The sequence below is a fragment of the Adelges cooleyi genome, unplaced genomic scaffold, assembly GCF_023614345.1.
Source record: "Adelges cooleyi isolate 19-005CV unplaced genomic scaffold, UGA_ACOO_1.1 ACOO_flye_CR_arks_rails_tigmint_CR_PRNA_247, whole genome shotgun sequence".
NCBI classification, from domain to species: Eukaryota; Metazoa; Arthropoda; class Insecta; order Hemiptera; family Adelgidae; genus Adelges; species Adelges cooleyi.
This window is the reverse complement of record NW_026095912.1, coordinates 8,962,041-8,985,405: the sequence shown is the minus strand read 5'-3', so window position 1 is coordinate 8,985,405 and position 23,365 is coordinate 8,962,041. Positions and strand designations below refer to the sequence as shown.

Genomic DNA, 23,365 nt, shown 5'->3' with positions numbered 1-23,365 from the left:
TATAGCTTATATAAAACAAAATATTTACATTACTAAGTATCATTATTTTGTGTCTGGTTTGATGATTTTTCAAATTAATTTTAGTGCTAAAAAAACTCAAACGCTTGGGTTATGTTTAAAGTCGACAACCAAGGGATGTTGTAACACAGCAAACGAACCGCCTCTTGATTTCGAAAATTTACAAACTATGCAAGACAGTAATATTATTAATTATCAGCACTAAATAAATCCAATAAAAATTGAAATAAGCAGTAATGTTGCGTTTTCAGTCAGAGAGAAACTTCATAAGATGATGGGTATGTCTGGGAAGTATGAGCATAAAGACAGAAGTCATCTGTTTAAATACTTACCTGAAAGTCGAGACGAGTTACCACCTCGTACTATGAAAGTAAGTTAAAGTACAGATATATTAACATTCTCTAAACTATATTATACGTTGTATAGGTGCTTTAAATTATATTGTTTTGGAGTAATTTTATACATTTTCGAAATACATATCATTACAAATAAATCGAAACTTAAAACTTATATATTGAATATAAACTATTTAAATGATCACATTATTACACAACTGTAAAATTATTTTACAGGACAGTTTTGATAGAGCTTTAGTACCATTAAGTAGTAACATAATGTTACAGAATAGGTATACGACTACCCGTAAAGGTTTACGAGTTGGTAGACTTTTAGAAGATATGGATTTGTTTGCTGGTAAAATCAGAATTATTATAATTATTTTTTTTAAAGTATATTAAATTAATGTTACTGATATTTTTAGTTTGGATTGTTTTCAAGCATATTTATAGTCCCAAAATTCCATTAGATGTACCACATCCATATGTTGCTGTAACGTTATTAGTGGACGAAGTAATCGTACATCCAAAGCGTTATGTAAATTTGTTCCAAAAATATATACATATTTAACTCTTTTACATAACTAGATATATATGCTGATAAACATTAATTAAATATTGCTTGTAGCCTGATAAAGATTTAATACTCAGTGGACACGTATCATATGCCGGAAAAACCTCAATGGAGATTACTCTGTGGTTGGATCAGCTTCAGGATAATAAATTACAACGTGTCACGAATGCAAATTTTGTGTTTGTTGCAAGAGATCCTTTAAATAAATCATCTGTTTTAGTAAACGAACTAGAACCAAGTGGAGATGACGAAAAGGAACTTTTAAAACTATCATTAGGTATTATTTTACAAACATAATTAAATTTATTATCTATAAAAGATACTATACTAAGTTTCTATACTTACAAATTAACGTAGAAGTGATAAAAATAATAATCAAAAACAATTTTACCTTTGTGTTAATTTAAATGCAAATTAAATTGTACTAATAAATTTTTGTTTAAAAAAAATAGTAGTTTTACAATACATACTTACAATGAAATAAAATATCATATTAATGTGTATGAGCAGCCTACACCATCATGATTTAGATCAACGAAATAATAAAAAGCTAATTTCAAATTATTTAGAAAGAAATGAAATTAGAAAAAAAGTTCGTCAAGACTCAATATTGAATAAAATGCCTAATCCTGAAGAACAAGAATTGATTTATAAAACATTTTTAAAAACTGTCGATGAGAAAGAACCGATGTTGGGTAACAAAGTCCTTCCGCAGGATAGTGTATGGATGGAAGATACTAAAATTGAATCCAACATCCTTTGTCATCCCGAAGTAAACTATTTTTATAAATAAAAGCCGTTCCATAATTTTATAAGTACAAGGTGATCAAACTAATGTAAGGCGCTAAATCTGCTAGATACGTTACAAATTAAAACTTTTTTTTTTATACTCATTTGCATTAGGTACCCTCAAGTTAATCTTTGAGGATACATACATTTTATTTGAAACTTGTCATAGGCAACCTAAAAAAGCATTATTATTGTTAATATTTAAAATTTTAACTTTCTCATTTTTCTTAAACTTTATAAATTTGATTGGCAAACTATGTAAATATTTAAAATAGTTATAAAATCAACAATCTGCTGAAAATAAATATTACCAATAATCTGTTTTTAACAAGTACTTTTAAAGTCTATAGCATTTAATAGTTGTGGGCATGTGTGTAAAAAAATATACATTAAAATATAATATATTTGACCAATGCCCCAAATTACCTATAATGCCCCATGTTGGCCCGTTTGACGGTAAGAGTATACAAAACTGAAAGAATTTAGTATCTTACATTAAATTAATTATCCTGTAGATTAGATATCTAAACATTTTTTCCTTACAATAATTAGGACAGAAATTTACATAGTACTGTATTTGGTGGTTATTTGATGCGAATGGCAACTGAACTCGCTTATCTAGTAGCAAGCGTTCATTCTAAAAGCCAAGTAAAAGTGAAAGCCATTAATAGTATAGCGTTTCGCAATGCTGTTCCAATTGGTAGCCGTTTAAGACTAATTGGCAAAGTAAAGTATACATAACAGTTAATTATTTATAAAACTAACATTTTTGGTTTATTAATTATTAGATTTGCTTCACTATTGAAAAGACTATGGTTATAGAGGTTATAGCAAAAGTAGATAAAGTAGAAACTAAAAGTAGTATAACTACAAACTCGTTTTACTTTGTTTATAAATCGCCAAATGATGTTAAACATGTATTACCTCAAAGTTATCATGGTAAAATTGCAATTAGATCTATCATAAGACTTCTATATTCATGGGAATTTTTTTTTTCCAGACGCTATGCTTTATATAGATGGTCGCCGAAGATTTTTAGATATTAGTCATAGTATAACAAATGGTGAATCATAACTAATAAAAAGTACACACAAATTATTGTTGAATTTTCATACATTTTTAAAAGTTTTTTGAAATTGTCGATTATGTTTTCGCTGAAAAATTGAATTGATTATAGTTGGTTTTATGTTCATCAAAGAAAGTTTTAAAGATGGATATTCAAACATTTGTTGTTAAATATATACAGCATACTCAAAAGAAACTCAGAAAAATAGTCATATTGATTTTGATTTAATTTAATAATTAAGTAATTAGATACCAAAGTAATTAGGTACCAATAAAATAATTGTGTACATTTGTAATTATACAAATTGTACCTATGAATGTGTTTTTGTTCTGAAGTAATCATAGATTTTTGTCCTTTTTGTACAATGACATGTTTTTACTGATCATACATGAGAAAATAAAATTATTATTAAATTCTAAACAACAACATTTTTATTGATAAACTTTTTAATTATTAAACTATACCTGCAGGATTATTTTAGCGGCAGATATTTGTTGAGAATTAAGTTTTTGATTGAATTGCTTTGCTTATGATAGTTTTTATACATATATATATATATAATAGTAATCAAGTTACTTTATTATTCATGTCAGTGTCTTTTAAGTTTAAACATTTCTAAATTAGTATTTATTACTTGATACTTATGGTAATTTTTTCGGTGTATTCATACAGTGTTATTATGCAGGTCTAAATGATGAAAAAAAAATGTTATTTAAAACTTTAATTTAATTATTAAATGCCATAACAATAGTTATAAAATATTTCAAAACTAACATAAAATAATAATGATGATGATCAATCGCTAAATTTTCAATGGTATATTTTTTATTGTAAAAGGAAAACATAAATTGAATTATACTAAAAATTATACCATCATAAGTAATATTTATAAAAGAAGTTTCTAATTTTAAACAAAATATTTTTTTTTAAGTACACAGACATGTGTATGTATCTGTAGCGCGACTCAAAAATAGGACCAATACTAATTTATAGCCAAAGTAAGTCAGATTAGTCATTATTTTGTTGGACACTACTTCTATATTTTTAAATAAAAATAAAACTGTATCCTTACTTTGTTGTTTAAAAAGTTACACTTGTTTTAAAAGAAAACAATGTATAGACTAGTATGGAAAATATTACTTTAAAAAAATACTGACCCATTAAAACGTAAGTTACAGAGATATTCAGGATAGTATGATTTTAATTCACCGATTTTCCAATTTATCTAGCTATGTTATGATAAGGTATTTCATATTTTTAGTTAAATTTTTTTGGTTTTATAAGTTTGGCTAGAAAATAAAAACATTTTTGTTTTGAGACAAAAATTAAAAATTTTTCTCTTATCAGTTATCTTACGTATGTACTAGAGTTATCTCCATAGACGATTTGTCAATATTGACAAAAACAATGCGTTCAGATTAAAACCTAAAACTTAAATGTTTTACTGAATTTGTAATTAATAATTTAAGATATTTTTTCAATAGATATAATTAAAATCTAATCTATTGATTAAAAACCATATTAAGTTCTTCTAATTAAAAAAAAAATGTAAATTTTGATTAAATTAATACGATGCTGACCGCGACCAAATTACATTGGATTTAATGATAACAACTACATCAATACTTTTTGAATACATCATCACGTTCACTTTTAGTGTCTCGTTTACAAACTTCAACAAATTTGTTTACTAGTTATGGATGATGAGTTGTCGGATCCTTTGAAACTTGTTGGTAGTGAGCCAGTTCAACTGAAATTCGGCTCAACATTTTCAGGCAAAGGTCCTGGTTTCCATACACTACGATGTGAGTAAATCTGTTGTTGAACAAAAAGCTGTCATCTCAGTATTGAAAATTTTGTTTTTTTTTTCCATATACCTTTTACATTGTTTTGTTTAAACTACTACTCATACAATTACGACCGAATTATATTATAATATCTTAGAATTACAGATATAGCAATGTTAACCCATATACGTTTCAGAAATTAATTAAATAATACTTATTTTTTTGTCAATTTATTACCTTAGGATAACTAATGTAAATCTGACCTGCTAATAGTTTTTTATGGTTATAGTTTTAATGTTACAGCAATATTGGTTTTATATACTTAATCGATGTAGGCATTTGATCTACTTGTATGTGTAATACTTCAATTCCATTTTTTTATTCATCATATTAATTACAGTTCATAGATGAAAAATAACATTTCTGTACTAATTAGTAGAAATTGTTTAATTGTAGATTCATTTTTTAATAATGTATTATAAACAACAGCAATTGTTTGGTGTTTTAGATGACTTTAAGCCTGCTAGTGTAGATGTAAACAAACCTGCAAGTGTCGATATTGATCCGTCAAATCGGGAAGTTACTGTCACAGTACCCAATTTTGAGGGTGCTGGTGCTGCACATACAGTGTTCAAAGGATCACATAAAGATTATACAACAAAAGAATGTGTACTAATCATTGACCACGCTACAGGTGAAATAACGTTAGAAAAACTCACTACTAATGTACAACTCAAAACAACTAGGTAATTATCTGTTAAAGTAGTACCGTATATTCATTTAAGCTTCATTTTGTGGACACAATTTTATACTTATCAAAAACTTTTAGAAATGCGGTTGAAAAGCCCCAAAAACCTATTGTGAAATTTAATCCAGTTATGCCGGAAAACAATATACCAACTACTGTAAATAAGCAGCCAAAAAGCCAAGCTCAACCAACAAAAAAACAAGTAAAAATATATTTAAATGAAAATCCCTAGTGTCCACTACTCAGTATCACTCATTTATTAATTATAAATAACCTAATTTATAACAACTTTTGTATTCTGTACTATATGTTTAAAATCTAAATTATTCAACTTAATATTTTTTTTTTTAAATATCAGTCACGAATGTGTTAAAATTGTTTTATTAAATTGTTTCATCATCTAATTTAGAATTAATAAACGTTATAACTTATAAGGAAAACTCACCCATTTTTTTTAAACTTAGATATTTTGTATTTATTGCAGCCCTGTGATGATTTGGTACCAGCAGCTAGAGATCTGGAACTGAGTGAGTCTTCTAGTGATTCTGAATCGAGTAGCTCGTCTGACAGTGATAGTGATGATTCAATATCACCCCTACCATCCCCCAAGAGTGAGGCTAAACAAACTACACCCACTTTTAGTACATTTAATTCAAATGGTAAGTGCATAAAACTGTTAACAAAAATAAATTAGATTTAATACTTTGTTATGTGTTTTAGGCTTTAAAGAACGATTAGTTGATCCAGAACGTATTTTAGATGAAGACCTTCAACTTTCTGAATCAGACTCCGACTGATTACCATTTTATGACACAAATACCAAATACTATGAATGAAGTCCTTCAGTCTTGTGTCAACGATGATATTTTTTTCATATAAATAATGTATTTTTAAACCTACTTAAATATATATATATATACATATATAAATACAAAAATATACCAAGTTATCGTAAAGTTTGCTAACAACTATCCTTCACGAGTGATTAATGCTCCTTTATTACCTTTTATTAACGATTTCAAGCAGAGAACAGAATCATGTTTTTGAGTTGTGAATTATGTGTCAGATATCACATTGTGTGAAATCAGATAATTTGTCAGATTATTTTGTCTCCACTTGATGAGTGTATATCTAATATTGTGTATTTTTAATTGTTTGTTAGTTCATTTGATCTGTTCAGAAAATATGTTCTGCCTACTTTAAAAATATGTTATCCTTTTAAAATGATCCAGTGTGTTATTTATAAAAAAAGAAACAAATTATAGCAACAAAAAATGTTTAAAAAAATAAAATAAGAATTATTAGTATAATTAATCCCATTTATTTAACAGTAAAATATACATTTAAAATAACAAAAACTACAATAAAACGGTAAACATTATTATAATATAACTAAAAAAGTAAATAATAAATATTCTATTAAACATTTATAATATTTTTATCTTCAATTTTATCACAAAAAGATAATAATCTATTAAGGTGGATCCACATTGAAAATAATTGTTATAAAACCATACGAAGAAATGTGTTTTACAAATAACTGAGAGTATTGCTACATATTAAAAAATACCTTCTCTTTAATAAAATTCATATGACATATTATTTTAATTGTATAGGTGTGATCTGAAATATCTAACAAAAATAATACCATCTAATATGTAATATGGGACAAAAAGACTTGATAAATAATGTAACAGCTACAAAAAATAACCCTTATGACTCACGCCCTGTATTTCATTTATTTGCTTTGGAATGTTTAACGAGAAAAAAGACTTGTTTTTATGTTAAAAACAATGTCTATCCTTAAGCTGATTAATGATTTACTCATTGCGAGATTAACACCAATAATTTAGAGCCATCATTACCATCAAAGTAACAATGTAAATAAAAAAAAAATGTTATTACGTAAAAATTAAATTTTAAAAATATAAATAATAAAAAAAAAATGTTGAAACATAATTAAAAATATAACATTCTAATATATACTTTACTGAAAACTAGTGGTCGACTTATCACATGATTTCTATTACCTATATAATATTTTACCTATCAATTTAGTTAATACTGTGTATATAAATGATAAAAAAATACACATACCTATATTTTTTCGATACTGAAAGTACTGTCTAAATATGGGTTACATCTTAGTTGTACATACAATATAATATTATTAAGTACACTTATAAATACAATAATATATGAGAAAATAAATAAATGGTGTTTTGTTTGATTGACTAAATAATTGATAACATTAAATTAAATAAAGCACCATATTAACGGGCATTATGGACTACACTATAAAAATATGTATTTTGCACTATTCGTTGTTAATATTTTGAGAAAGTCGGCGTTTTAGTCTTTAGATTTAAAATGTTTTACGATTAACAAATGTATACTAATATATAAATCACCAAGAAGAATAAATAAAAAGTCAAAATTAATTTCAATAATTGCACAGCATTAATTTTGGTATAGTGACTAAATCGAATACTAACAAAAGAACACAATTATTAAAAATTAATCATAAATGGTTATCCAATTTGATATAAATTTATCACTTTCTAAAGATAGTAATATGGTAAATTAGTAATTAAAATATTGGACAAATAAAATTTCTAATTTATAGAAAAAAAATAAACAAGAAGAACGAGGGAGCCAAATTATAGAACCATATTGTGCACGTATGGTGAAGTCGAATTGAGTAATCCTATTCGTTGTCGTTGTTTACGTTGTTCAGTCATCTGATAAAAAAAACGATCAATAGTAAACAAACATATAAACAGCATAGATTTTGTTATCATCTTTAAAAGGTACCTGATCTCTAAGTTCTGATAGTTGCTGTGATAAAAACGCCACGACTGTTTGAGTGTTTTCCAATTGAACTTGGAGACTCCTCAACTCGACTTGTTCGCCTTCACTTTCTACCGCAGCTAACGACATAGCCCTCAACCTGGGGAACCAATCTAAGTTTCGATCCTGTAAAAACACGATTGAAAAATAATACAAATTTAAAACACTTTCGAACTTAAAACTCACTTTAACCATAGCATAAACGTAGCTTTCTGGCCCTGTAAACTCAGTCGGGTCTTTAACTTTAACAAGAACAATAAAATATAAATAATGCCACATATTGTGTTCGCATTTAACATGCTCTTCAAAACTAACAGTTTTGTTGTCAAATGCTGATCTGTTAAGACCTAAAAATGTAAATACAATATTAAATTACTACTGTTAAATTATTAAAACACTTTAAAAAAATGTGGCGATTTACTTACCACATACAAAACACGTATTTTTTAATATAAGTTCTTTTTGTTGTTTTTCGCTTCTAAGGTCAGCAAATGTGTCAATAATCACACCAAAAATTAAATTAAGTACAATAATTATCACAATGAAGAAGAATAGTAAATCATAAACGACTCTAGCTACAAACAAAGGCTCCTGTAATAGAAAAAAATTAAAGTTGGTTGCTTTAAAATCATTTTGGATTCTTAGGTTTTTTTTACCTGGCTACTCGGTGCACGAAGGATATCGCCTATCCCACCACCGTTTCGGAGCCCTTGATTGAGTGTGGTAACTATACACATAACTAATGAATCGCAAGCCCTTTCTTTCACCTCTCCGTCAATAACGACCACTTTAGAATTTTCTTTAGGCTCTATAGGGCTACAGTTATTGCCTAGAGAACATGTTTCATCCTCGTTCTCTATTATATTTGACGCAGCTAAAACACAAACACTATTTGTTAAACTATTCAGTATTTCTACTACAACAGTTATTATTATTATATCAACTTACAATTAATTTCATCGTCTACATTAACGAGAAAATCATCTTTGAAGAACATATAGCCAATTATTGAAAACATATAGACTAAAATCAATGCTAATACTGCTGTTAATATGATTGAACGACCGTTACGTGTTACAGAACGGATAACATTAAGTAATGTTTCTTCTCGATACACGACGTCCAAAAGCTGTAAATCATAAAAAGATACTTTGAAATAATTTAAATGAACAACAATTTATTTATAATTCATTAATATTTAATACATACCAATACACTGTAAAAGAATGGATGCATACACAAACCAAGAATACAAAACATTATGTACATCAAATGATAAAGTATCTCTGCGTCAGTTAAAATTTGGTTAAACTTTTTTGTAAATGTCCCTTGATTTCCCATTATGCTTATTATGTGTATGCTTTTCATAATAACCTTTAGATTAAACATAAGTACATTATATAGTTTTAATCTCAGCAGTTCATATGATTAATTCAAGACATATAATTTACCGTGACAGTTCCTAAAAACCAGAGTGCGGGCTCTGGACCTATGGAATATATAAGCCTTAGTATAGTAGATATGACCAAAGTACGAATGCCTGACCCGCCGGGAAGTGCAAAAACCACAAACGCAGAAGCAAAAAGCACCACCCATATCAAAATAGAAATGTGTGAACTCAGGCCTAAAACAGCAATTTTATATTAAATTAGGCTCTTTTTTCTTTACATTTAAAAAAAACCTATACACATTCTTACTTGGCACTACATCTTCAAATGGATAAAAACAAGCAACTATTAGATTTATAATCACAGCACAATTAAATAATATGTTACTCCAAAGTGACATAAAACTGCTAACCCAAAATAATGATGGCCTTCCTGTAAAACAATACTTATTTAACTCAAAATTGTTGAAAAAGATTTAAAAACGATTTGCAAACCTCGTAATTTTTTTTGCCACACCATTTCACTGAACATGTCTTCAGTTTTTTCAAAGAAATCAGACACCTTTGAACCTTGATCGTCTCTTTCAGCTGTATGGTAAATTTTTACTTTTGTATCATGTGTCAAGTATTCACAAATCTCCGGGATAGGAAAAACAATTTGTTCTAGCGTACGATCATGGCGAACAATCTAAAAATATAGTGCTACTAAAATATCTGTTTGTACAATCGTATTAAAATAAAATGTTACGTACTTCAATTTGTGCTGTATGTGAAGCATAGTAAACCAATGCTTCGTTTATCTTAGGATCTATATTTATTTCAGAGGGTTTTAATAAAGATGCAAGCTCTTTGTTGTGCTGAGCTAATTGATGACACAAAATATAGATATTATGCCCTACCTAAAAATAATTTTAATTACTACATACATCAAATATTACACCATAAAATTATATTAATTTACTTCTTTTGGAGATACTCCATCTTCGCTCTCAGTAGAAGAATCATCAACATCATCATCCTCTAAAGTCTCTTGATAAAACGCACGACAGGCAACATCAACCTAAATTTCATTATCTAAGTGTTAATATAAAAGAATTAAGTAAAAAAATGTATTTGAATTTATAAATTACTAACCAACTGTTTTGGATTCATGTTGTAAAGAATACGTTCAGCATTTTCACTATCTCCTCTGCTCTCCATAATTGCCAGTAACAATTTGGAAGCATTATTTTTTAATTCTAATACAAGATCCATTCTTGTTTTACCAAGCGGATTAATGTCATTTAAAATTAAAGCCGTAATTATGTCTAACCCGTTAGACTCATGAGTTGCAATACAATTTTGGTTATCGTGACAAGGACCCTATAATAAAAGTTTTGTAATTTAATTTCAACAGAAATATATATAAATTATTAAAACTAATTATACCTGACAGTATTCGGTGAGAGTTTCTAGTGTCTGATTAATGAGACTGACGTTATACTCATTGATGTATAGACCTAATAATCCAAGACCACCAGTAGTAGAACCACATATACAATCCAAAAACATTAATGTTTCCGAAACAAGATTATAATTTGATTTATTGTTTTGGTTACGAAGTAAATTCTAAAAATTGAATACAAAGTAAATATACAAACAAGTTCAAAACATTTTAGCATTTTAATAAAATAACTAGTAGATAGAGTCTTACTTGTAAATCTCTATTGTGATTTTCACAAAGGAGTTGCAAAAATCTCAAAATAGGTTGCATCACTAGTATTTTAGTGGACAATTTATTTTGATTTTCCTTTTCCCTTTGTTTTTCAAGCTTTTCGACCAGAGTGTCATCTAACATGGCATTATGAGAAGTTGAGTGGTTTATTTCTTCTTCACCAACTATTAAAAAAACAAAATAGTATGCGAATTAATAATATTATTTAACAATTATCAGTATCAGGGAGGACGAGTAGCCAAGTGGGTAAGGCAGCAGTGTGTTAGAGCTCACTGCTCGACCTATGGTAACAGGCGCTCCGTTTGCTTGACAAGCAATTCTCCAGTGAAAAGGAGCTGCCTCCCTTTCTTCGGTGATGGACAGACAGCCCATCCCGAACAGCGAATCAGTCAAGAAACAATTATCTCAAAATAGCAGCATTGGGCATTAAATGCTTGTCAAGCTGATGACGATGAATAATTATCAGTTTATAAAGCTTACCAGTTGGCAAATTTCTAGCGCCAGCGTATGCTTGACTAGTCGCTAATGCCGCTTGATTTAATTCTTCTCGTAGCTCATCGGTCAATATCATTCCATTTGTTTTTACTAAATTAAAATTACTTAAATTAAAATTGTTATTTGAAGAAAATTGTACGTCTTACTAATTTACTAAATATACCTTTCTTTTTAAGGTTTTTTTCAAAATCTTTTCCTTGATCTCCTTTATCAGCATTGTCTTTAACCGCCATGTCCGATGTATTAACAGAAACAGTGGATTTAATTTCCTGTTGAGCATCTTTCATTTTGTCGTAAAATACCTAAAATTTTAAATGTAAGCAGTAAGTTAATATTGTTTCTGCTGTTATCATTTTACAACTGAATTTTTTATATTTTAATTATCTTTGATCGTACCTTAAAGAATAGCTGGCAAAGATCACCGCCTAAAAGTTTATTGTATACACTACGCTGTATGACCGGATTACCTCCTTCCAATAAAGCGATTCCCAACTGCACAGCTTCCACAAATATTGAAGGCGGCGAGTGAATTGATTTTATAACCAACTCGACAACTAAATCTGATGCTCCGTCGTGATCTAAATGACTTTGTACTTCATTTAGCGACAATCCAGCACGTCCCAAAAATTTAGCTGATAAAAATTTATTTTGGTTAAAATAAGTAAAGTAATATACTATAAAATATTTCCCACATACCACCCGGACCATGAGTAACCACTTGTTTAATGTTAGGTTGTATTGCAGAATCTAATAACTGTTGTTTCGCATCAAGAGAATTTCCAAAATATCTATTCAAAAGACTAAGCCTTAAAATATCACCCTGTAAATAATATAATTTATTTTATTAGAATTAACTGACAATTTCAATGTTTTATTTATCCTACAAAGCAAAAACGTTTTATATTACCTTTTCGCCATATTCTAAATCAATGGCCATCATTTCTTGCAATGTCTTCAAAACTTTAACACATAGCTTATCTTCTTTTTCTTCTAATAATTGCTCTGTATGTTTTATGAGTCTAAAGTTTTAAGTAAAATTATAACAATAAATTAAAAATTAATGGATGAAAAAAAAACTATTGTCTTTTTAATTGTTCATGCTATTAGATATAAATTATATAGTAATCAAACCTTAAATAATGTTTACCTGTGAATGAATCCGCCACTTTCACATCGTTCTCTTGCTTCTGTTCCCAAAGGAAACAACAATTCTGGTCTGTATAATATATCAACTAATAACGAAAGTTCTGCTTGCACTAATGGTTTCAACTGATCTTCCAATAGTAAAACGATATCTTGAAGTCCTTCAATTATACTTTTATCTAGACGTATTAACTGTAAAACATAAATTTCAAACATTATAAATATGTTTATTGTTTATTTTAAGTTAAACTGCAACAGTGAAGTCACTATTATTATTTTACAAATACTACTTCAAATTAAAATAGGAGTAGGTAATTTTATCAATTTTTTGTTAGTTTCTATTACAAAATATTTCTGAAATGATAATAGATTGGTTTATTGAAAGTTTTAAAGAAATAATTTGGGAAAAGCTTTGATTTGACATCATCAAGTATCAAAATTCGTCATGCCACCAAAAGTATATTTTTCATAAATCAAAAGACTATTGAACTAATTAAGTTATTTCAAATGATAAAAACCTATACCTGAGACTGTGATCTTTCTATTTTAGGCGTTTTGGCAGCTTGTAACCATTTAGTTGTTTGCCTAGACAGAAGATTTGAGGATTTATTAAACATAGCAATTATTTGAGACTCCATTTGTGATGGAATAGCAATTGATCTTGTCTTGGCTGTAACATTTAAAAAAAGAAAACTTTCAAATTATTTTAAGTGTAATATGTACATTAATAAATAATAAAGAAAAAATAGTTGACTAACCAACTTCAGCCAAAGTACGTATAGTGTTTTCAACATTAAATCTTTGGGTAGCAGTAAGCCAAGTACATTGAGAAATGCGAAATGCTGCTTGAAGTAGTTGAATAAAAATGGGTTGTCGAGCCTACAAACAAAAATAAGTTTTCTTGTAAATAATCAATATTACATAAAATATCACAGTTACTTACCTGAACCGTAGTACTTTGATCTGAAAAAGGGCTATTAAAAAAAGTGCTGATAACAGTCATAATACCATTAGTAACATACGATTCCATTGCTATGTCAGAGTGTTTGCGCTCACTACTATTAATTATTACTGTGTTCATATCGACCAAGAAACTCTTTTCAAATAAGCTCCACATGTGGTTTGATGCATAAATTTCTTTCATTTCTACCTCAGTATCAATGTAACAGTGGTTAAGAAAATTAATATATGCTTCTTTAACCTGAAAAAAGTAGTTACAACATTTTTTTAAAATATTAATATATTATATATAGTTAAATAATAACAAATCACAAATTCAATTATTAAAATAATATATACCTCAGGAATACAGTCAGGATGAGACACCATAGTAACAATATCATCTAACGGTAATAAGCTGTGACATTTAATTTCTGTGTAAACGTTCTTGCCCATAGTACAGCATGCGAGCAATTTGACTAATTCAATATGGTATCTGCGTAAAAAAAAAAAAAAACAGTAAAAATTAAAAAAGTTAATTATCACAGAATTTAGAGTAAGAATCATGTGTGAAAACCAACCTAAGGGCACTACTTTCTTCCATTCGATGCCTTTCAGATTGCATCATAGATACAAATTGAGTAAATGAAGACTTATCATTATAAAAAATAAGAACGTCCTCTCCAGCATTGACCAACTAAATATAAAGTAATAACATTATTATCGGTTATTTTACAATTAATTATGAACATACAAATCTAATGATTTACATACTTCTTGCATGACCATATCTTGCGATTTTCGAATAAACTGATTTTCGGCTTTAACAATTGTTTGGAAAAATTTTAAATATTGAACATGTTTCCCGTGAGTCTCTATGCAATGAATAAAATGTTGAATAACTTTATCGCTAACTTCATTGCACAATGTAGAATTGTCTTTAAAAATACTGCAAACAGTTTCTGCTTCACGTATCTATAAAAAAAACACCATATCAGTTAACATTGTAAGTGACCAATCGACTAAATATAAAAATATTAATTAATAATAATAGTAACCTATTTAATTACCTCGGGATTCAAGAATAAGTCCAAATGCTTGTGTAATAAAACTTGATTTTGCTGATTTCCAAGGCAAAAGTTTTGTAAAAATTGATGAGCTAGTCGCATTAGTTCATTCATTCTGATGTCTTCTTTTTGGTCATACGGCACTTGTAACAAATCTAATACAATAGTGTGCACACCAACATTTCTCAACAACCTTTGCTCGTGTTTTCTTGGTTTTAGAGGGGATCCAGGAACACGAATAACACAAAATTTGTTCATTCTTATCAAAATCTAATTTAAAACATATTTTCAATAAAATACTACACGAATAAAAATATTTCTAGTGTTCACTATTATTTTGTATTTAAAAAAAAGTACATACTAGTTGAATTTTCTTGTATTCTTCAGCCTGTTCGGGATGTATTGGTGGTCCCACATCTAAATCTATAGCTGATCCTTGTTTTCCAATTGTTCCAATAGCAGCGATAACTTTTGAAGAAGAGCTACGACTATCTCGACCCGTAACATCTTCTTCTTCTTCTCCTTGACCCATTTTTTTTCCGTGTTCATCATTACCTTTGGATTTGTAAACCCACAATTCAGATTTCTCAACAGACTGCCTTAATAGATCCAAATCAGATTTGATTTGCTTATATGTCTCAACGTCAGAATCGGACACTAATAATTGAACCTAAACAAATTATATAATTAAAATTAAATTTAGATGTAGAAAAATTCAAAATTTGTGAACAAAAACGTTTATTAATAAAACACTTTACTTGTTTAAAAGCTTGTAATACTTCTTGACGTTGACTAAAATGTCTGAACAACAAATGCAAAGCTCCAGACACAAGTGATGGGTAATCATGCATGGTCAAATGAAGTAAAACTCTCAAAAACATTCTGCCTCCATTGTTATCTAAATCTAATGCTGCACACTCTTCACTATAAACAACAAACCAACTCAAAACACTTAAAACAAAAACTGGTTAATTGAAAAAAAACCTATAAAATAATAATTTTTTTTTTCTAAATGATATTTTATTTAAAATTTAATAGATGTTTCATTATAAGTATTATATACTAGTTAAGATTTTGGAAAAACACAAATATTTAAAATAGAATATTTTGACTTTTTATTTAAAACAATTAAATACATAAAACACTTTTTATTATTTATAGGAGTTTTTTAGAAAATACTATCAGGGTTAACAACAAAATATTTTAGCATTCTTTTAAAGCTCATATGCATGCAATATATTTGTTTATTTTTTAGTAAATGATTGTACTAGTGAAATATAAATGTAAAAAATTTGATTATTTTTAAATAATTTAAGCTTCAAAAAACATTATTAATTTAATATAAAAAAATATCAACAAGTCTATAGTACTTTAAGATTTTAGTAAAGAACTATTAAAAAAAAAAAAAATTGGTAGAAGTAACAACAAACATTAGCAGAAACAACAATATAAATATAAATACCTTTCTCCAAATATTCCTTCTGCCTGTGTTCCAATGAACTCTAAATCGATTGACTTGTGATCTATCAATATGGTTTCATAGGATGTTGATTTTTCTATTTCATCAAACTCGCGTTTAAAAATTGATAATAAACAACTGATACGGTAATCCAGTCGGACATCCAAAATAAACTATAATGCAATAAACAATTAATATTACATATTTCAATTGATTGTTAAACATGAATTACTTGTAATATTTCAATTATTTTTAATTTTGTATCCATCACAAGAGGGTATGCTTCTTTTTTCAATAAACATAATTTACTATTCGATTTTGGTTTGGTAGGTGAATGATGAACACCATTTCCTCCAAGTGTAAGTCCTGTAACTACTGCTCCCATATCACCAATGGACCTTAGAACACCTCCATCAGCTAATTAAATAAACAAGGTTTAGTGTGAAAAAAGAACTCAAATGTTAAAGACAAAAATAAAACTTAATGAACATAAATTACGTACCATTACAATGCATTTCTCCTGATGAGCTCTGATCACCGTTGAAATCATTTTCAGAAACACAGTCAAGAATACTTAGCAATGTTTTAGTCAAACGCAATAAATCACTAAAACTGTAGAACCCAAAGTAAATGAGATCTCGTGCCAATTTTACTACCTAAGGAGTAATAAAAATGTAATGTACTTAATTAAGAAAACATTTTGAGCATTTAATTACCTCAAATGTGAGTTTGTTTTGTTGGGTATCTTGAAAACTCCATGCTTTTGCGACCACGTTGAATAAATAATCTTCCACAAATGATATTGTAGAGCTAAATCTCGAGCGAACTGCTTCTTTATTCGGGTCAGGTGTCCGATTATTGTCATAGCTAACATTAAACAATAGTTTTATTTATTTAAAAAATTCTAGCTTGATACATAATTTTTAAATAATATCATGTAGTTCTAGCATTCCAACTTACTCATTAATACTAATTTTTGAAGGTATTTCTGACCATAATCTGGCATATTTAACAGGAGTCACAGGTTCCTGTGGATCTCTATCCACGTGCAAATGAAGCATCAACCGACAAAATGATGCTCTCAAATCGTATCTAACGTCTTCATCGGCCATACATCTTTACAACATACACACAAAAAAGATGATTTATGAAAATTTAATAAGGCAAATTAAGTAATAAATTTAAAGATTACTTTAAAATCAATTCAATATCTAAATGTGGTGATAGATTGTTCAAGGCTAGATACTGACGATTGAGACACATGTTAGAAAATAAATTCAATTGATGCCTATAGTATTCTAATAAATACCATTCGTTTTTATTTCCTCTTCTAGCATCTTTTGATAATTCAACTAATGATTTCTTATACTGCAACATAATACAAATTTAGTCATAGTACATTTTCTTTAAAACAAGTAATGTGTGTTACTTTTCCATTATTCCACAGTAAAACAACTTCAGCATCATTTTCATAATTTGTTAAAATTAAGATATCAGTAGATTTGTTTTCTTCTAGGGTCGGAGATTTTATCATGCTAAAATAAAAAAAGCCATTGTAAGTTTAAGTTTAATTTTATTAAAACTGAAACAAGCCATCTTCAACTAACCGTGTTTCTATTAATATATCAGAATTCTTTGCACTCAGAACACTTTTACAAATCAACTCCTGTGTGATGGCAATAGCTTTTTTATTAGATATACATAAATCGGAAAGATAGTCCAAAAAACGTGATTGCCAGTTATGCATGTTTTTACGAACTAGACCCACAAACGTTTCAATTTCAGCTGCCGTAATATGCTTTTCTAAGAGTTTACGATTATTGTGCAAAAGAGCAGTTATAGTATCTTCTGCTAGTATATCATAACCAATTTGTTTTTGCATAAATCCAAAATGCTTAGCAATATATTCCTAAATCATAATTATTAGCATTCAGTATGCAATATTATATATTTTATTACTAAAAATAATTACCTGATTTTTTCTATAGTCGTGTTGACTCAATCTTAATATACGATAACAAAGCCTAAACATATACTTGTAAGGCGCATATTTTGGATCATTCATTTCTTCAATTTTTAAAAAAGGACCTTCACCATCAGCTGTTTCCATAAATGGAGCTTGAAGTATTTTAAAAAGCTGTTTTAAAATATATTGCTCTCGAAGTAGTTTTTGACGATCTCTACAATATTTCATTTGTCATAATTAAAATAAAGATTTATCAACATGAAATAAAAACTATTTTACATTGATATTGTGCATACCGATTAGGGTTAGGTACTGTTAAATCCAACGCTTCTGCTTTATTTTGTTCATTTTCCAAATCAGCAACAAAATAAACTACATCTTGAAGCAAAGTTGTTACAGCTCTATAATTGTATCAATTTAATTTTAAAATGAGAAAAAAAATTAGGTTTTTAATTATATAGAATTTTTTTTGTTTTTTTAATACATATTTTGAAATAAGTAATAGTTTCTTATTATTGTTGTAGTATGACTGTTTCGTTAATTGGCTAAAGTAAGGGGAAATGACTGTTGATAGAATTAGACCTTGTAAATTCTACTATAACGTAACTATAATAGCTATTAGGTGTAATTACCGCCGTTCATTAGATGATATTGTTCCTTGTTCTAATTTAGCCGAATTAAACGCCAATACTTTACACGCATCGTTGGCAAAATCCAAATCTCGTACTTCAGATGGCGAAACTGAAATCAGAGCAAATGCTTCTTTATCTTCTTTTACGGGTGCACTTCCCACCTAATTATATGAAAAAAAATCAACATTAGCAATCTAAACGTTAAAAAAGAAAAACCATTAAAGAAGATAACTAAAGGAGAATCTAACCTTAGACATGACAGGTTTTTCTTCATCTTTATCAATAGGAATCGATGTACTATGTACCCAAGTGTTAGTGCATAAATGATGTAGTCTAACATACGATGATTGTGGTACTAATGAATCACCTCGGCTCAATGTTGTTGGATCAAGCTCAAAAAGTGATGCTATTTCATTAGAATGAGGTACGGATACCAAATGATACACTGGACCTCCGTGTACATCTAATGGTAAAACAAGTATTAACAAACAATAAGAAATAATTATTAAAAAAAACACTAAAATGCTCTATCTACATCTAAAAATGTTATCATTGTAACATGTAACAGTAACGATGCTACTACTTTTATAGAGATTTACATGATTTCATTGTATTCTGTGTTATATTACTAAAATTTAATTATTATAACTTTTTAAAAGTAATTTAGAATAAATAACATGTTACAAAATAAATCTTAGAGAAATAAAGTAAAAGATAAAGAGCATTAATAAAGTTTAATAAAAAAAACCAATTTAAAAATAAAGAGTATTTTGTAACGAAAGTAAAGTAATTTGTTACAATTTTATGTAAAGTTAAAAAAAATTACTATGGTCGTTAGTAAGTCGTAACATATTTTTTTCAAATTTCGAATTCATCTTAAAACTCAATTCAAAAATATTAATCTGTAATATAGGATATACTTCAAAAATATTATATTGAGGTCTAAAAAATGTACGAACTACTGCTACCTCTTAATTTTGAACGCATTTGATCCATGGTTTCATCATCGTCAATTTCAGCTGCTAAATAATGTCCCGTAGCCAAATGTTTGAATCTAAATAAACAGTTCCAATGGCCAGCTCCTCCTCTACATGGATCGTGTTGTACTACCTAAAATTAAATAGTTCAAAAAGTTTACATCACACAAGTCGTATGTCAAAGTTGATCAAGAGAGTACCTCAACTTCCCATAATGCTTTGCTACTCGTTGCAGATGTAGCTGATGTACGACCAGTTGTACGTAAGAATACGTGTTGTTTTTTCTTGTATTCATCCATTGTTAAAAATTTTTCTTGCTCTGCGTGGAATAATCGTAGTACATCGCCGCCTTTTAATATTTCTTCTTGATTATCTCTATGCTCCATGAATAAAGTAACTTTCCACGATGTGCTGGAATTCACAACATTCACCTATGACATTCAAATAAAATGGTAATTGTTGTTTGACCATATAAGTACTACATACTAATATATAATTTAGTGAAAAGTAAAACAAGTATAACCTCTTTACAGCCCAAATTATCCGGAAGCTCGTAATTTGCTGCAACGTGCAATACTTGTTGTCCAGCATTTACTGGGTTCATTATGACTTTATCACCCAATACAACATTATCTCCAGTAGACCGTAGTTTATAAAACGGCATTATATAAAACCAAGACCCTTCATTGCCATTGGCATCGAGGTAAACACGCATAGCATTTTTTTCTAATAAAGCTGGAAGACGTTTGTTGACTGTTAAGTACTTATTAGATTTCAAATGAAGCAGCTAAAAAATATAATTTTATAACGTTGAGTTTAACTAAACAAAACATTCATAAGTAGTTATAACTTAAAATAAAACTACTCACTTGTATAACAGTGCCATATTGTATAACTGTTCCGAGTAATTTTTTGTTTTCAGAATCATTTTGTTTTTTTTCTATTTCAGCAGCGTGCTAATAAAATATTCCAAATACAATTTATATGTTATTACTATGTTTAATATTTGACTGAATAATGACAAAACCTTACATGCAATCGTTTTATTAAAACTGTATCAGCAGATGAGCTTGCACTTTGTTTAGCTGCTTTCCAAAATTGCTTTTGAGCTGAATATCGGTTCATGGGACATATTTTAAATAAACAATCTAAAAAAATATAGAACACATTATATTAAGTATGATAGATTCAACTTTATAAATACAAAGCGGGCTACGTTTTTTGAAGGTTGCCCTAAGACACATATACTTTTTAGTACTATTAATGAATATACGATGATAATAATAATAATAAATAGAAGAAAATCATCAATGACAATAAAAATTTTACAATTTAAAAAGTATAAAATTTTGTTTTAAATTTTTAAAAAATAAAGTAAAAAAAAAAAAAATTATATTAATATTTTTTACATTAAATTTACGTACTACACAATTATACATCAATACCTCTAAATTTTTTAGGTGGATTATTTAAGTCCCCAGCTTCTGGGCACACCACTGTTCTGTCGTCAACCAAGCTGAAAAGTAGGTTAAAAATATACTTATATGAAATCCTAGTATATTTTTAATTAATAAAAACTTATCAATTTTATAATAGGTAATAAACATTCAACATACCCCAATGTACTTAGGAAACCACATACACTCCCTTCAGCATAAAGGGAGACAATATCTCCCAAATGAAGAAAACTTGAGGTTCCCATCATATCGTTCATCATTTTAATGTCAATTGTTGTCTAGTTTCTGCAACTTTTTATTTAACTATGTTCAAAATATTTTGTAAGAAATACCTTCATTTTAATTATAAACTAAGAAATGAAATCATTACACATCATACACGTATAATAACATGTATATGTAGCTTATTATAATATCGTTAAAAACACTAGGTGGCCTAATAGTGTTTTTAGTATTAAACTTACATTAGTGTTTTGCAATCAAAACATCATCAATCCATGACTGTTGTTCATAGTACCAACGCTGGTGTAATCCAAAAGTGTTTGTTTTGTTATGTAGATATTTATTAATGTACACATTTGTAGAAGGGGATTAAGCAGTGAAAAGTTAAAATATAATAATTACTTGCAACCGGTGAAAAAAATCAATGAAAGTACTTAAAAAAACATTTTAAATGAATAACAAAAAAAAATATGCAAGAAAGAAATGACGAGTAGTTATTGTACAATATTCACTCTTAATTAGTACAAGCTACAAAACCCGAAAAATCTAGTCTCTAGTCTTTCTTATCATTGTTGGAATTACTATCAGAAACATGACACGGTATCAAAGGTATACATGCATTTTTATCGTTCTATTTGCTTTAGAGTTTAGATTAGATAAAATGATTTACCCAAGGTGGTCCACGTCCACCTTGGATTTACCTACATTGTATGTAGCCAAAATTTATTATACTGTAATACCTACCTACTTATTGCCTTCTCTCCCATTTGACGCATGAAGCGACCTTTATAATTAGCGTTGTCATTAGGTACATAATAGATTTATGTGTTCATGCCTAACGGTTGTAACTTGTATAGAAATATTTTAAATATATTAGACATTAGTACAAGTTAATATTCCAACCATCTGTAACGATCTATACATTTCCTTAAAAGTTAGTGTAAAACACAGTTTTAAAAATACTTTATCTCGTCGGTCAAATTTGCTGTTGACCCACTTCCGAAAATGTAATTTTGGAATTATCACAGTACCTTAACCAGGGAGAGAAGCGCATGTGCACCCTTAAATATGTTTTCTTGTATTATTGTATAATATGTGGCGAGTAGGCAAACTGTCGATTGTTGTAACTTATAAACTATCCCTTAGGTCCTGATAACTGGAGCAGCATATTTTTTTGTTTTTGATAAAAATGTAACGCTCCATTTAACACTATTTCCTTCCAATCAGACAATTTTAAACTAATATACATTAAATGTTATTTTATGAGACATAAAAAACGTTTAATGTAAAGTAATATTGAATACCTAGTTAATCTGTTAGATTTTTCGGTATTTTCGACAAATATTACAAATATGTTAAATTTTACATCAGAGACTCATTACTAATATATACCTACATATATTATATTTTAATTATAAATTGTATGTTAAATGTATAATTATACAAATTGTAATAAATTAAATATTAAAACGATTTTATAACTCAGTCATCGAAGTCAAAATCGATTTTAAAAGGGGGGAAGGCATGTGTCGTCTCGTCGTCAATTCCGATGAACCATTGTCGATAATCTTCCCATGTCGCCCATCGGCCTTCCTTTAGGGTCTGGATTTCATATGATTGCTCGTTGGATGATGTGATGATGCGATCTCGAAACAAAATATATTCTGGCTTTACTTGATCACCATGCGGTACATTTAATTGGATTGTGCAATAATAAATTTCGTCTTCTTCGATGATTGC

General features: G+C 28.3%; 3 protein-coding genes across 3 annotated transcripts; 2 read left to right on the top strand and 1 right to left on the bottom strand.

Moving 5' to 3' along the window:
* Positions 1-255: 255 nt before the first annotated feature.
* On the top strand, positions 256-1,284 carry LOC126837032 (acyl-coenzyme A thioesterase 9, mitochondrial-like). The gene is made up of 5 exons (XM_050570752.1): positions 256-388; positions 591-711; positions 779-891; positions 982-1,204; positions 1,247-1,284. Exons 1-5 carry the CDS (start codon positions 290-292, stop codon positions 1,282-1,284), a joined length of 594 nt encoding a protein of 197 aa, XP_050426709.1. The 5' UTR covers positions 256-289.
* A 3,104-nt stretch (positions 1,285-4,388) lies between these two features.
* On the top strand, positions 4,389-6,273 carry LOC126836648 (ELL-associated factor 2-like). The gene is made up of 5 exons (XM_050570233.1): positions 4,389-4,587; positions 5,078-5,315; positions 5,399-5,519; positions 5,802-5,976; positions 6,038-6,273. Exons 1-5 carry the CDS (start codon positions 4,479-4,481, stop codon positions 6,112-6,114), a joined length of 720 nt encoding a protein of 239 aa, XP_050426190.1. The 5' UTR covers positions 4,389-4,478; the 3' UTR covers positions 6,115-6,273.
* A 503-nt stretch (positions 6,274-6,776) lies between these two features.
* Positions 6,777-22,188, bottom strand: LOC126836344 (inositol 1,4,5-trisphosphate receptor). The gene is given in 49 exon segments (XM_050569598.1): positions 6,777-8,058; positions 8,132-8,293; positions 8,354-8,514; positions 8,593-8,758; positions 8,824-9,041; positions 9,116-9,296; positions 9,377-9,541; positions 9,619-9,791; positions 9,865-9,987; positions 10,050-10,242; positions 10,307-10,453; positions 10,516-10,614; positions 10,689-10,916; positions 10,983-11,162; positions 11,248-11,432; positions 11,749-11,853; positions 11,927-12,065; positions 12,160-12,395; positions 12,460-12,583; positions 12,671-12,782; positions 12,911-13,098; positions 13,431-13,576; positions 13,665-13,785; positions 13,850-14,107; positions 14,206-14,341; positions 14,427-14,542; positions 14,620-14,820; positions 14,916-15,182; positions 15,274-15,582; positions 15,671-15,836; positions 16,375-16,544; positions 16,604-16,788; positions 16,874-17,027; positions 17,088-17,238; positions 17,332-17,487; positions 17,564-17,739; positions 17,801-18,280; positions 18,344-18,551; positions 18,634-18,738; positions 18,970-19,130; positions 19,218-19,432; positions 19,938-20,079; positions 20,147-20,377; positions 20,470-20,733; positions 20,816-20,902; positions 20,979-21,094; positions 21,392-21,462; positions 21,563-21,706; positions 21,868-22,188. Coding segments are annotated over 48 exon segments (8,259 nt in total). The 5' UTR covers positions 21,664-21,706; positions 21,868-22,188; the 3' UTR covers positions 6,777-7,977.
* Positions 22,189-23,365: the final 1,177 nt, after the last annotated feature.